General features: G+C 41.2%; 1 protein-coding gene across 2 annotated transcripts in view; it reads left to right on the plus strand.

Annotated features, from left to right (window-relative positions):
• znf609b (zinc finger protein 609b) overlaps positions 1-15413 on the plus strand; it is a 59516-nt gene that overhangs the window by 32473 nt on the left and 11630 nt on the right. For both annotated transcript variants that reach the window (XM_036586029.1, XM_036586028.1), the window contains exons 3-4: positions 3250-3475; positions 14324-14411. In XM_036586029.1, coding sequence (XP_036441922.1) covers positions 3250-3475; positions 14324-14411 — 314 coding nt within the window. The remainder of the gene's footprint in view (positions 1-3249; positions 3476-14323; positions 14412-15413) is intronic.

Below are 15413 nucleotides of genomic sequence, written 5' to 3' on the forward strand. Positions count from 1 at the left end.
GCACCCATACACATGAAGTGTCATGTTAATTTATAATGTTTTTTGGTAGCAGAGCATTTACAGTTACAATATGGGTTTGAGTATCCAGCTGGTGCTGACTGAGTTGATTGCGTGGGATGGAGCTGTTATGTTTTTTGTCATTTAATATTTGCATTGAGCAATATTGCTCACTGTCTGCTGTGGATTAATGAACCATTCATAGACATTGTTTCATTTGATGTCCTCTTGTTCACTGGATAGTAGCGCTGCGCTCTTTAACAGATTCAAATCTGATTATCTATGAATTAACATGGCTGATGACCACATGTGGTAGAGTAGATGTTGGGGCTGATAACTGCCATGTGACTAGATCAGCCATGTATGACTGATCACCACTGCCAAGTACGCACTGTTAATGGGGAAGTCTCTGTTGCCTCTTTTTCTCCTAATGCTTTTTTTTGTTAATAGTTTTTTAAAAAATCTCATTCACTATCAAAGAATTAGGCCAAAAGTCTCTCCAATTAGAAATGTTAATAGGGCAGGGGTGCAAGTGCTCAAAATAATCTAGATTGAAATATCTCCTTCATAAAAGAGGGCTCCGGCGTGCACGAGCGAGGCTCTTATTTTCTGTAAAAGCTGACAGCTGGACGATGACTGTTCACACACCAGCCGCCACTTTGGCAAGTCATGTGTGATCATAAATCACAAAGTGGTTTAGATGACATTAGATTTTCTCTCTAGTGTTAAGTTTCACACGGGGGCTAAAAGAAAAGTAATGGAAAGTCTGAGCCTGTTATGATCTCACTTGAATGTGATAATTATCCTGTTGGACTTCTCAGAGGATGTATCAAGGCTCCTTTCTTTCCATGAAAGAAAAACATCTCTTGATGTTTTTCCTCTTTATCTGAGCCTGTATTCCACCCTAGCTCTGAAAGTCACCTGATTTTTCTTGCCTTTTGTCATCTGCCTAAGTAGGTTTCTTTACATTGAAGCCTTTACGTTTCTATGTTGCTGCTGGGCTGTGTGGAGTTCAAAGTGTTGTGTGGTTGCACCTTCTCGTTTGAGATCACTTTTCCTTCCAGACTCCCCCCGTCTCGTTTCCTGTCTGTTAACTCTTGTGGTTGTATAGCACAGGTAGAATCAATTACTCGCAGCTCCAGTGTTCATACCCACCACAGCCTGACTCTTAAGTAAACGACTTGGAGTTCACACCCTGAGATGCTTCCAGCCTTTTCCTGAAGTGCAGCTTAAGTAACTCAAAGGACCTCCTCATTCTAATGAGGTCCACAGTCTGTGAAGGGGCGGGTCAGGGCTAGAATCTGGGGCATGAGCTTTTTAGCTAGGTGCTTCAGTGTTCACTTCAGCCTGTGTGGCTTTTTTCATTTGCTAGATTCTGTCACTGACCGATGGATCAGATGAGAATTGCATTGATGCATTGTGATGCCTTGATCTGCTTTAATTTTGAAATATTAAAATTGATTTTACAACCCTGCTTCCAGCGAAGCTGTGCAAAATGTAAATATGAACAGAATAATAATAAACACTGTATTTGATTGAAAATAACACGCAGACAACATATCAAATGTTGAACCTGGGAAATGTTATTTTTTGTTAATACTGAGATTTTATTTTTTCTCCATTGTGTTGCATTACCCCTTCTTTTAACAACATTTTGTGTTTGGAAACTGAAGAGACCAACTGCTGAAATTTTGGATGAGAAATGCTTTCCATTCTTGTTTGAAATAGGATTTCAGCTGCTCAACAATTCTCTTTTATTTTTCATTACGTAATGCGCCAAATGTTTCCACTGGGTGACAGGTCTGGACTGTAGGCAGGCCAGTTTAGCACCCGGACACTCTTACTTTGGAGCCACACTGTTTTAATACGTGCAGAATCTTAAATGAGCTCGGGCCCAGAGAAGGTGGCAGCGTTTCTGGATCCTTTTTGTATTTGGTTTCTTTGTATGGCAAAGTTTTAACTTGTATTTGTGGATGCATTGATGCGCTATGTTCACATAGTGGTTTTCAGAAGTGTTCCTGAGCCAATGCATGGATTCTGCAGTGATTTCCAGTGCAGTGCCTCATTTAGGTCCTGAAGATCATGGCAAGCCGATATTTGTTTTCAGCCTTGTCCCTTGCATGCAGAGATTTCTCTGTTCTCTGAATCTTTTAATGATATTATGTATCGTAGGTGATGATATCCCCAAGTTCTCTGCTGTTTAACCTTGAGAAACGTTATTCTTGAATTGTTGCACTGAGAACTCCTCCTCATCTTTACTTCTGAAAGTCTCAGCCTCTCTGGAATGCTCTTTCTATACTCAGTCATGGTTCTGACCTGTTGCCAATTAACCTAATTATTTGTGAGATATTCCGCCAGGTGTTTTTAGGCATTACACAACTTTATCAGACTTTTGTTGCCCCATCCCACCTTTTTTTTGAAACGTGTTGCTGGCATCAAATGAAAAATGGGCATGTATTTCTCAATAAACAGTAAACAATTTCTCAGTATTAACATTTGATATGTCGTCTTTGTACTATTTTTCATTTAAATATAGGGTTTGAATGATTCACACATAAATGCATTGTTTTTATTTACATTTTGCACAGTGTCCCAGCTTTTTTGAAAACATGGTTGTATTTGATCCTAATGCTGAATAAAGTATGCACTTATTTGAAGATAGACACATTAATCACTGAGGGGAAATGTGGGTAAAGCACAGAAATCCACTTCATCCATTGTTGTTTTGTTGAAAATAAGGCAGTTCTTGAAATTAGATATTCAGTGGTATGCAAACGTTTGAACACCCCTGGTCAAATTACATGGTTTGTGAATTTTCAAAGTGAAAACAAGTGAAAATATCCTCTACAGAGAACCGACTTTTAATACACATTTCATTTTTTATATCCTTTTTGCTTGTTTACCATATTGGAAAAAACTAAAATATAAAATGTTCCATAACTGTTGCAAAGGCCACATGTTATATATGTTATGTTTATATATTTTTTTATATGTTACATTCATCATTACAAAATGAACAGAACGTCATTTGACCAAGGGCACCCAAACTTGTTCATACAGTAATGTAACGTATGTAACTGTACATACACACAAAGCTTTGTGTATTGTTTTTTTGTCTGTATTTCACTGCTGTGAAATCCATGATGTAATCTGTGATTAATCATTCCTTAAAGAAGCATAATGTGATTAACTTGTGAGCACAAAGATTTCCATCCCTGCTAACAGAGATCTTGTGTGTCTTTCCTTCTGCAGATGGAGTCTCCGGTCTCCACCCCAGCCCCTCCCCCACTCCACCTCCTCGCCTCAGTGGGAAATACTGACATCGCCTCTCCGTGTGAGCAGCTCATGGTGCGGACGCGCTCCGTGGCTGTCAACACATCTGACGTGGCCTTGGCCACGGAGCCCGAGTGCCTGGGGCCCTGTGAGCCAGGCACCAGCGTCAACCTGGAGGGCATCGTGTGGCAGGAGACTGAGGACGGTAAGAACTCGGGACATCAGTTTATTTTTGGAGCCTGATGATGACCACCATGGCTGAAATATTTACTATGCAACGTTAGGTGAAAATTCTACTGTACACAAATTTCTCTCGAGCGTAGCAGATCATGCCAGGACATGTTTGGTGACAGATAAATTGCTTAAAAATTGATTGACATTGGACAGATGTTTAGATTTGACTGATATTTCAACCTGATAATTGATGTGTTTATCATGCTCTGGAAGAGCAGAATGTTTAGGTGATGCTGGCTACAATGCTAACACATCTGCCAGGCTTGAGCTGATTAATAGCATCGTGATTCCTTCTGTCGTGATTGCCTATTAAGTTGGATGATTTAAGTAGCAGCAATTGTCTGTGACTTGAAGATGCTCAAAAGTAATCTGATTTATGGTGGAATATATATAGTAGTCCCTGTCCTATAGCAGTAATACCGTATCAGCAATGCTGTCTCTCTTTAGAAAAGGGTTGCCGAAAAAATATGCAGCAGTTAGCATTAAGAACAGCCTCTCAGTCAGGCTCTTTTTCTATGCATACTGAAAATGTGCTCAAACAGTGTGCTGATGTGTGATTTTAGGTTTTATTGACTTTTTTATGCTTATTGAAAAGCAGCTCTCACTTGCCTGCCAATGCGCCCTCCCCCTGATAGTATCTTCAGTTGACGATATCGGTGGAGCACTGTCAGACGATGGCATGTTGTGCATGATCTGCCAAGCCTGATGTCTGCATATTGTTCTTTTTGTGTGTTTGTAACCCTAAAGAAATAAACGTCATATTTTTCTGTAAAGCTAATCCAGTTAGTCCCAACCCCTCGCCAACTACCTCTCAGTAGTGCATCACAGAGGTAGAGGAGTTTAGCGGCCTCATAGGCCTGGGGAAGGGATTGTGTAGAGCCTGTTTTTCGATCTCTCCTGAAGCTCTCTATTTACTGACCGGGCAGTCATGTACACGTCATGTACATGTGGACATGCAGGGATATAAATGTACTTTTTGGCGGTAGCTCTGGTACTAATGTAGTACCACATTTTGGTTGCACACATGAGCACCTTTTAAATCATCTTTTTTAATATTCAGAAATAACCAGATGAGCTCTTAGCCACAGTGGGTAAAACTGATAGACTTCTGGGCCAAATCAAGTAGCAAAGCCTCAATTGTCAGAGGCTGCCCTTTCATATGAGCTGCATGAGCACTAAGTAGGAATGCTAGTCTTTTCTACATCTTATAAATGTTTATGTATCAGCCTTAGCGGTTCTGTACATGTGAAATATCTTGCATCAGAACACTCCATTAGCTTCCCCTAGCTATATTAGCTGTGTTTGTAGCTGCAAAGAAATACATTTTGGATTTCAAACATATCTTTGCTAATCAAATGCTTTTGGGCTAAATGCAGTGTTTTTTCAAATGATAATTTTTTTTTTACTTTTTTTGGAGGAACTGCTGCTTTAAATATAAGATTTAGCACATTTGTTTCTAATCAGACTGAGAAACATCCAAAAGTCTTGCTTGCTGCAGTCTGTTTTTATCTTAAAGCCACTTCCTAGTTAATTAGAACGTTAATTGATTCTTGGCACCGGTGTTGTAAAGTTTGGATTCTGCAGTGCTCTTTTTCACTTCAATTTCTTTTTTTATCATCAAAGCCCCAGTTATGCTGCAGAATCATGCACTGAACACAAAAAGTACCAAATCCTTAAATGAGAGCACACACAGGCTGTGGGTATAGGCAGGCGGGTGGAAACCGCCCACACTGTGCCTGCCGGTATCCTTCAAGCAGCGGCACATAAAGAGGCCGCCTCATCAGCATTCAGAGTGCGCTGGTCGCTTAAGTGTTTGCTTTCTCTCCTGCCATGGGGATGCTTTCTCTGATTCACTCTGCAATTCTTTTAGCCACTCTTGCATGTGTGTGTATATGTATGTGCATGTGCGTGTCAGGGCTGTAGAGTGTGACACTCGTGTGCACATTTGCAATTAAAAATGTGTCTTTTGGATGAAGACAAATATTAATATGCGTGTGCACATAGTCACTTACACCTTGCATTACTATCATTGAGCTTTGCTAAATCAGTGAAAGAAACAAAATAGGAATGGACTGATCAGTGGTTTTGTGGCCGAACTACAGTTTTTTATATATGTGTGTGTGTGTGTGTGTGTGTGTGTGTGTGTGTGTCTGTGTATCGCTGTTGTTGGATGAAAACCTCGTATCTCCATTTTTGGCGTTTTTCTGTTTTTGACACAATTTGAAAATACCCACTGCCCTTTACGTGGTACATATATATATGACACACAGACACAATCGAGTCACATTTACTATGACCACTTCATGTCCGCAAACTGGTGGTGGCAGCGTTACGCTCTGTGGAATGTCTTCGTAGCATTCTCTGGGCCCACTCATCCCTGTGGAAGGCACTCTCAACAGACATGCACTGCAGTCAGCGTGGCTCCAGATACCTGTGACAACCTACCAGGACCTTATTGTGTCACTCCCAGCCCGTCTAGCTGCTGTCCATGCTGCACACGGCAGTTACTCTGGATATTAGCTGGTGGTCATAATAATGTGACTCGACTATTTATAAACATACCCAGTCATTCACAGACTTTCTGCTCTTGTCCGCCATTTATATTGTCTTCAATTTCCACGTTTGTTTGTCCTAAAAGCTTTTTGGATATGCTTTAAATAGGAGTTCTGTCGCCATCCTGACGCATGTTTGTTTGGGTTGAAACCATGACAACGGAGCACTGATAGGTCAGCCTGATTTTTATGCCTCCATAAGATGCAGAAAATAGAACGACTCTGCTGAAAAAATGTACGCACTGTCGCATTGTCGGTTTTCGACTTTGTGTTAAAGATGGCATTAATAATCGTGTTCATTTTCTAAACTTGACGTGCATTTTTTTTCGGTGTGAAGGCCTTTAGTTTCATAGTCAAAGTCAAAAGGTCTGTATTTCCATCTAACGTTTGAACGAGGAACTGCAGGGTCTTGTGCCCGAAGGACTTCACGCAGGGCTGCAGCGATCCTTAACTCACGAAATATGGCTCGTGTGTTTTACGTCAGTGATAGCCGATGTTAGCTAGGGTCAGAAACAAAGAGTACTACCTCGACAAGCCAATGCATTGGCCCATCATGTACTGAGGAGAAAAGCCCTCCCTCTTGTTGAAGATGACAGTCCTCACCACCATCTCATGCTCTAGTGTTAGATTTAGTCTGGTTGTTGGCTCCATTGTCTGGGTTAGCTCTAGTGTTAGTGCCATCAATACTGCTAACTAGAGATGCACCAATCATAGGTATTTGAGGCCAGTTCTGATTTCTTTACACCAAAATGGACTGATGGCCAATTGTTTTTAGCCTTTTTTAGCCTTAAGCTCACTGTTAAATGAGCACATAGAAGACATTAGCTTGTTTACAGTGCTTTCCGTTAGCCATGGCCACAATATTATTTATAATATTAATATTATTTGGTCTTTAATCAGTAAATCTGACATTTCATAAATTTAAAATTTTAAATAATCAGGTAACAATAAATAGGCTAGCGCTTCATCAAAAGTAAGAAACAACTGGTTGTTTAGCACAATGAGTCATGCCCTGAATTATGTTGTGACATTTTGGTACCGGTGCATCAGTAGCATTCAGATACAGCATGAGTGCCCTTTCCTGGCTCTCATGATTTGTCATAAAATTGCAACACAGATTGGCCAAAGTAATAATAAATAAATAAACTAATAATAAAAAATACATTGTGTTTGGGGCAAACATTTATGCTGATTCCTGTCTGGGCCAATTCCAATTCATACGCATTCCTTCATTTTTAGTTATACTTTGGACTTGTGTGATTCCCGCCCCCCCTTTAGCATTTGTCTGATGGTGTCTGGGTGCTAGCAGGGGCTTTCTGTTGTTTTGCTGTGTTCTGTGTATTAAGCAGAATCTCATGTTTTCAATTGGTATCAAACTTGTAATGAAGTTCTTGAGTGTTGAATCCCCGCTTGATAGCTGACATCGCTTGTGTAATGTTCCATATAGAAGCTGGGAAATAGCTACACTTTCCTGACATTTTCATTATTCTGCTGCTAAACCTCTTTGCTGAAAAGCGCAGGAAAGCGATAAAAACTGAATTTTTTTCAGATGTGCTCACTTGTGGCACTAAAATGTGGTGCTACATCTTTAGCCTGTTAGTACCATTGCTACCTCCTAAAAAAAAGTATGTGTATGCCCTGTATGTCCATGTGGGCATGACAGCCCTCTTAGTAAGTTTGAGAGCTTCAGGAAGAACAGAGAACAAGGCTATACACAATCTCTGCCCCAGGCCACTGAAGCCGCTAAAGCCCTCCACCTACTTAATCTACTGGAGGGGTGTAGTCAGGGGGGCTTGCTGGTCCCAGGCTCCTCTCATCTGCTCCTCCTGTGGAAAGTGTGTAGGAGGCGAGACCGTCTGCTCTGCAGGTGCTGGATTTGATCGTCTTTCTCTGGCTGAGGGAGCTCTTGGTCCACCAGGGTGCCTCTGTCTTTTTGAAGTCTTCCTCGTTGCAGAAGCGGGCAGATCTGTATCTTGGTGACACTTTGTGTGGGTGGAAAGTGGAGCAGCAAGATCCTGTGGCAGAGAAAATGTCTTTCAAGCACTTTGAGATGGCTTTTGGTTGTGCTCGACTCCCTTAAGGATGTCTCAATCTATCTGCCCACATCTTTCACAAGCTTGAGTTGTTATGTCCTGGTGCTACCCGCATTGCTGTAGTAAATGGCAGCGTCACACCAGTTTCCGAATGTCCCGGTGCTCATTTTACTGTTTGTGAAATACCTTGGATAGTTGGTTTTAGTATATACATGGTATGTTTGTTTACTTGAACACAAAAAGCCTCTACTAGTCACCTGTTTCAGTGATTTAATGTTGAATTACTGTGCCTGATGCACTTCTGCCATCTAACCTTGTTGGCCTCCCTGTTGTGCTGAGTGGACCGCCACCCAAATATGTTTATTCATGATCCTATGGTGTTTACTTTCCATCCACCTACAAAGTGCACCTATATGGTAGGTGTACAGTGAGCAAATGTAGTCTTGGAACACCTACCATCCTTTTATTTATAGTCTTTTTTGTTTTTTTGTTTGTTTGTTTTTTAATAATTATTTAATTTGTCAACTTCTTATGGAAATTGTCCTTTACCATATTCAAAAGTACTTACTGTCAGCTATATTATAACTTATCAATCAATATATAGGGTCCAACTAAACAATGGCAAAGTAGAAAACTTTCACCTAACCTCCATTTTATTCCACAAAAGATTTTGGGGAATACTAATCCAAATGCATGTATTGAAACCAGAGATTTGCAATGCTGCTCCTGGAAAGCCACCATCCAACACACCTGACTTAATTTCATTAACATTCTCAAAAATACTGCTTTAGAAAACCTGACTATTTAATTGATTTGTCAAATATCTGGATCGGTCAAAAATATTGTCTTGATTACAAACTGTCTGTGAAAAAAGATACAGAGATGTTGTAAATTCCACAATCTAAGCCCCATATGTCAAACACAAGGCCCACGGGCCAAATCAGGCCCGTGACAGTCCTATTCGACGCTTGAAATGATTTTAATTTTCTATTCTTATTAGCCCGTTTCACTCTGAAATGCACTACAGTCCCCAGCATGCACTGCAACATAGTGTGCGTTCTGGCCCCCTTCCCCCAGCAACAATCTATGGACCAGCAGTTGCACGAAAAGAAAAGATGCCAGGTGTCTAGTTCAAGCAAATAGGCAGTTTAAAAAAAAAAAACCTAAAACAATTTATTTTTATTTATAATTATTTTTGAATAAGTATTCAGTGCCTATTTTGCTGTTGGAGTTTTGGCATATTCTGAATAAACAATGGCCCGTTCGGGTCATGGCACAACGTTAAGTAAAAATGAGATGAAAACACAGCTGGCCCACAGATCTGCTGGGATTTTTATTATGGCCCTGTTCGTGGTTGAGTTTGACTCCCCTGAACTAAGCTGAAAAACGTACTGAAGTGATGGAGGACACTGGAAGAGTCTCTGGCTATTCAAAAGAAAACTCTCAACAAGCCTGGTTGGTTATCAGTTGTGCAAACTCCTGTGCTAGAAGACTTTCCAAAGACTCATCCAAAAAAAGGGGGCATGCAACAACATACTAACCTAAAGAAAATACTAAATGCCAACCTACATGAACAAAAGAGACCCTGATGTTTGTCCCACTTTGTCCCACTTGCTTTACTTAAGCTTACTTACTGGGACCATTTTGAGTTTCATTCAGTAAACCTGGTCATTACAGCTAGTTATTACAACATTACTGATGGTTACAAAAGAATAAATAATAACTTTAGCTTGTAAAGTAATAAATAAACTAATAATAAGACATAAATTGTATTGAGAAAGTGTCCCAAGACTACTTTTGAGCACTGTGCACAAGTGTAGGTACAGAATGTACTTAGTTTAAGAAAAGCTTTGCCCGAGTAAATGCTTATACTACAGTTAATGTGGTTGAGCCGTGTTTTCCATGGTTTGCACTTTCTTTTGAGCATCTTTTGAACTTGGACACAAACCCAAAGAGTTTCTAAAAGACTCCCCTGACCGTCTATGCCAAACACTCCCTTATCAGCAAAGCTGGCTTTTGCTCAAAAAACCTGTGGAGCTTCAAAGCTACTTCGATTTAAAGCTTTAAAAGTTCTGCTTTAGTGAAAAATTGAGTGTAAACTTGCAATGTAAACCTTTTTTTTTTCTCTCTGTTTATCTGGACTTCCGAAAGAGACACATTGAAAAAAACAGGCTTGTCTATAGAAGATCTTTAAATTGTATTTTGTTATAAGCCAGTAGCTAAAAGTGAAGCTGTCTCTGTGTGAAAGGAGCAGTTTGACTAAATGTGCTAACATGGCTGACAACAAGCAAAGAGAAAGAACTACCAATTAGCATGACAATATTTGCATAATGCTAAATGGCAGCATATTAGGTACTCGTCTTAATTTGCTATTAGCAGTATTAGCTTTTTTTGACTGCTCTGTTCTTTGATGAAATGTTGAGGAGAATCCACAGTTACCAAAACACTGAAGTAAAAATTACAGGCAAATGAGGAAGCCATTAGCATAATGTCAAACAGAGTAGTTTTCTACATGGTTATTGAATGATGCCATTTGTACCATGCTTTAGTTCAGCTTTAGGGATAAAATCTATTGGAACCCGCATCTCCAAGGCTTACGAGTAAGCGTGCTTAATTAAAACGCTGATGAAATGCAGCATGTTCTTCCAGCCAACCAAAATCAACAACAACTCTGTTATCAGTTCCATGCAAAAACAAGGAAAGACTCCAGTGCATTGTTATTTTTCACTGCGAACCACAGATTTATCCATTATTCTCCAATTTGCTTGACTCAGGTTCATATATGAAACCAAGTGGACAAATGGGCAGGACTTTCAGTTCACGATGAGACAGCGAGAGGCAGGTATTTCAGATGATGTTTCAAGGTATCACTGACATAGATCCTCTTGGCGCGGAGCTGGAGGCGCGCCAGGGTCGCGCTGGTGCGGCGTTCGCCCTCACAAGCCTCACATGCTGATGCCTCCAAATGTCAACCCTAAATCTTCACAAAGTTTATTGCTCTTGAAGCGGAGCCCAGAAAGCCCTCTGCTCTGAGACGGGCAAAGGGCCCGGTGCCAGGGAACACGGCCGGACCCGCAGCTCTTAGGCCAGCATTCTGATATCACCCCCCCGCCTTTACACACTGCACCTTCCCCCCAGCAGTTTTACAGCCACTTGAGCTTGATTTTTTTTTTTACGCTTTGTTGTTCCATGTTTAATCTCGCAGTTTGTGTGGCACATTTTTTACACGTGGAATGAGCTGGTACTTTGGTTTCAATCCAGTGTCCAAATGTGGCTGTAGGTAAGAGAAGTTGTCAACCCTGTGGAAGGCAGGCACTTTTTCATTTGAGAGAGATTTAGCTCTCCCGGTGGCTTTTCTGAGGCCATGTTCACTTTACATTACACCCCCCCCGAGCTGTTTGAACTCTAAAGTCTGATCTTTTCAAATCAAATTTTATCCGCTTTAATATGTAGTTACATGACATAGTCACAGTTAATGCATAATTGCCTGATTATGTAATCGTTTTTTGAGCTCACAGTAATTTTACACGGTTGTTAGCTTTTACAGTGATATTTTTCTATAGCAACAAACAGGATGTGAGTTGCATGCGTTTTCATCTATTGGCCAAGTGTTAATACAAGAAAGCTGAAAATGCTATTTAAGCAATAGAACACGAGAGGGAGTGCGTAATCGCGAAATGTCATCACAGTTGTGATGTTATTGCCGATAACACTCTCCCTCTCGTGTTCTATTGCTTTTATACAACAGTTAAATAAATAAAGTAAGAAATAAATAAACTGGGCCGTGAACGCAGCATTTAATGTTTTAATGTTCGCAGTTCCTTCCGCCAAATTATAGTTCCTTAACGAGCAGCTTGCTGCCACGTCAGAGTAACGAGCTCCACTCACTCTGCACAGCCGGCAGTTCGTTCTCCAGCTCCACACAGACCAACTGACAGTTTGGGAATTCAGTGTAGTCTCATTTTCAGAGTCTGACCAAATCAGCTGTCGGTCAAATGTGGTCTTAAAGGTATACATTTTCTGTTTGAGCGCAAAGTAAGAAGTAAAAAACATTTAAATGGCTTGAGCGTCTCCTACAGTTGTCAAAGTCGTTGCTTAGCAACTGCGTCTCAGTGAAGCGATAGTGTTTGTGAAAAAAACATGATGTTATGGCGAAATAACAGCACGGTTAGAACGCTGCTCAACCAATCAGCTTGCATGGCCAGAACTAACTGTTGTATAATGAGAGACATCATGTGTCTTACAAAAACTACATAAGTTCTGGCTTCTGACTGCTATAACACTTTTGGAGCGCAGCGGTTAGTAATGTTTTTTCAGCTCGACCTGTTTCTGTCATCAGTTGGGAGCTACTAAGTATTGACAGCCCATTTGGTTGCGTACACTTTAGAGGACAACGAAATTGTTAATTGCTATTATTTATATAGTAGCTAGTCTTTTATGTAATCCTGTGTTACCATATGATGTGATGGTTCTCACTCATATGTAGTGAATTTTCAACACTTGGCAACACAACCATAACACGATGAGCTGGTCATACTGGAATTTGTTCTGTTGTCATACTTATTTGGGAATGTGTGCATCACTTTCATCACCATGTTATTGCTAAACTGTACACATCCTGGTCAGTTCAGGGCAGAGTATGGTCACACTAATGACTGATATGGGTCACTTACAAAAGCGAATGTGAGCCGTCAGAGAAGAGAGTGGATTTGAGTGGAAAAACAATGTGAACATAGCCTCAGAATGGCAGTTAACACTGCTGTGCTACGAAAAAGTCCAACTGGAAGATGGCAGCGTTGGTGATCCGTGAAGGGCCCGGAGCTCAACCCCTAACTGCTTTAGAGGTATTTATTAATGGAGTGTAAGAGCACAGGGAGGACGCATGCCAAGCTTCTGTTTGTTCCGCCGAGGCCTTTGAAGGGCATGAGAGGTGAAATGATTGGCCATTCACCCCGAGTTAGCCCTCGGGTTCAGACAGGTGGCCGGAGGAACACTAATGACTGGGTGAAAGAGGAGGGGGCCTGCGCTAATGTGCTCCTCCAGTGACCCCATTGACATTTTTCAAAGGAACGGCAGTAAGCTTTGCTCTCACAGTCTGGCAGGCCCCCTGTGTGTGACATGAGGGGAGTGGGAAAGAGTTACACGTGGTATGTTTTAGGAAAACATGTTTCATTACTTATGAGGACATTATAGCTTTTGTTGGAGGGTGTTTATCTGTGTTAGCGCTGAAGGGATGACTGCATTTGCTACGTTTGGCAGTGAGTGGGGCTCGGAGTGAGTGTAAAGGGAGGAAAATGACTGAATCTGTCTTTAGATGTTTAAATACAAATTTTTTAACGAATAGTCTGTATGAATAAGGGATACCTATGTACTCCTCTGCTTGACTTCATATCTCTCTGACCTTTGTCTAAATGTGTCAGCGGTTCTTTTCAGTGTGTTCAGTGTGTTTTTGTAAGATGAAATGGAACCTGGGCTGTTGTGTGTTTCACTTGGAGTGCTTTACTGTTAAGACTTTATCCTGAAAAGTGTCCCTGACATAATCTTAGGGCTGTGTTCCTGGGTTAGCTCTGCCAGATGCAGTTTATTAACCATTATGTGCTGAAACCAACACCACGGTACAATGGCCGAGACGTTTTCAGCCACATTTGGCCTTTTGAACTGCTAAGGGTGCATAAATATAATGTCAGCCAGTTTGATTATTACTGCTCTGACGGAAGCGCAAAATCATAGTGATGCCCTCGTCTCACCCAAACAAGCCTGTCTAGTGGAGCTCTTTGATCCTTTGCCATGCACATGCCCTTTTATTTGCTTCAGCTGTTCTCGCGCTGTAACTCCACCTCTACTGGAAGCGGAGGCAGGGACTGCTCAGTGCTGCAAAGTCAGATGGAGGACACCATCAAACAATTTTCCTCCAGAAATGACTCACTGTGCACCTTGCAGCCTCTTAGCTGCTGTAATCATGAAGCAGGCAGTAAAAATAGGAGGGCTGCTTTGAGAGTGCTGCCCTCAGAAACCTCCATTTGATCTGTTTTAAATGGGAATGGCGCATCTGCCGCGGCTGTGCGAGGAATACAGAAAGGGAGAAAGAAAGAGAGAGCGGCCGCTCATGAATGAGTCACAAGGTTGAAGGAAGAACTCTACTGTATAATTGTGCCGTTGAGCCTTTGTAGAGATGACAAAGGGAGAGGACTTATTCTCCTGCTATAATGAGAATCCTCTTTTCATCTTTTATAGGGATGCTGGTGGTTAATGTGACATGGCGGAACAAGACGTATGTAGGTACGCTGCTGGACTGTACTCGGCATGACTGGGCTCCCCCTAGGTATGTATAAGGATATAATACGTCCTTATCTCCACTTCAAGGAAAAATCACATCTAATGAAACCCTTTCAAACCAAGACAGGCACACGTGAAGCGTCTTCAAAGCAGGGCACCACATGCAAAGTCTTTCAGTTATGCATAATGTAGTTAACATTCTAAATAGATACAGTTACAAAAAAGAATATCTAATCTAGTTTATTCAATCCGCTCATCCAGCCATGCTGGTTTATCTGGGCCGACTGTGACAGGAGCTGCTGTGGAGCATGATTAGATCCTTGGCTCTGCTGCACTGCTTCCCTATCAGCTCTCAAAGGCACAACCTGTGCCTGTCTGTCAGCTCTCCTTAGACACGGGTTCCTCCTCCCCTCTCGGGAGCATCAGTAAGCCAGGTGTATCCCACACACTTCATCTTAAGCCTCTGGGAGGAGGCCAGACACAGTCTGCTCTGAGCCTAACAGGAAAGGATAAGAATAGAACGCTCTCTCTAGCTGGAGACAGAAATCCAAATATTGTCCCAATCCATTTTCACTCTTGAGTGATGAGGCATATTAACATAGTGTTGATGGTGTACTCAGTAATTGCTTGACATCAAAGAGGATTATGATGATTTATTCATTTGAACATGGTTGACTGCAAGTTTTAAAATCCATTTGACATGCATCATGATCCTTTCATAGCCTGACAAAAATGAATAGGTCAGCTACTGTGCTTAAAACTGTTGAATAATTAGTCTTGCACTACAGAAGATGAAGCTTCATTTCCAGTTTTTATTAACAAATTCAAATGCGTCTGTTGCGAGAACATCTTGGAACAATTGCAGTAAGGCAGATTAAAGCACGTTGGATCTACCGATACTGAAGTTTAATCTGTTACATTCTATAGTCCTTCCAAAGATTTTCCTTTTCTGTTTCCACTTCTGTTGTATATTAATTTGTCATGTTGAACATGAATAATCCAGCATGATGTCATCCAAATTGCACATCGCCACCGTATTTTATAGCTA

The sequence above is a fragment of the Colossoma macropomum genome, unplaced genomic scaffold, assembly GCF_904425465.1.
Source record: "Colossoma macropomum unplaced genomic scaffold, Colossoma_macropomum, whole genome shotgun sequence".
Classification (NCBI taxonomy): Eukaryota; Metazoa; Chordata; class Actinopteri; order Characiformes; family Serrasalmidae; genus Colossoma; species Colossoma macropomum.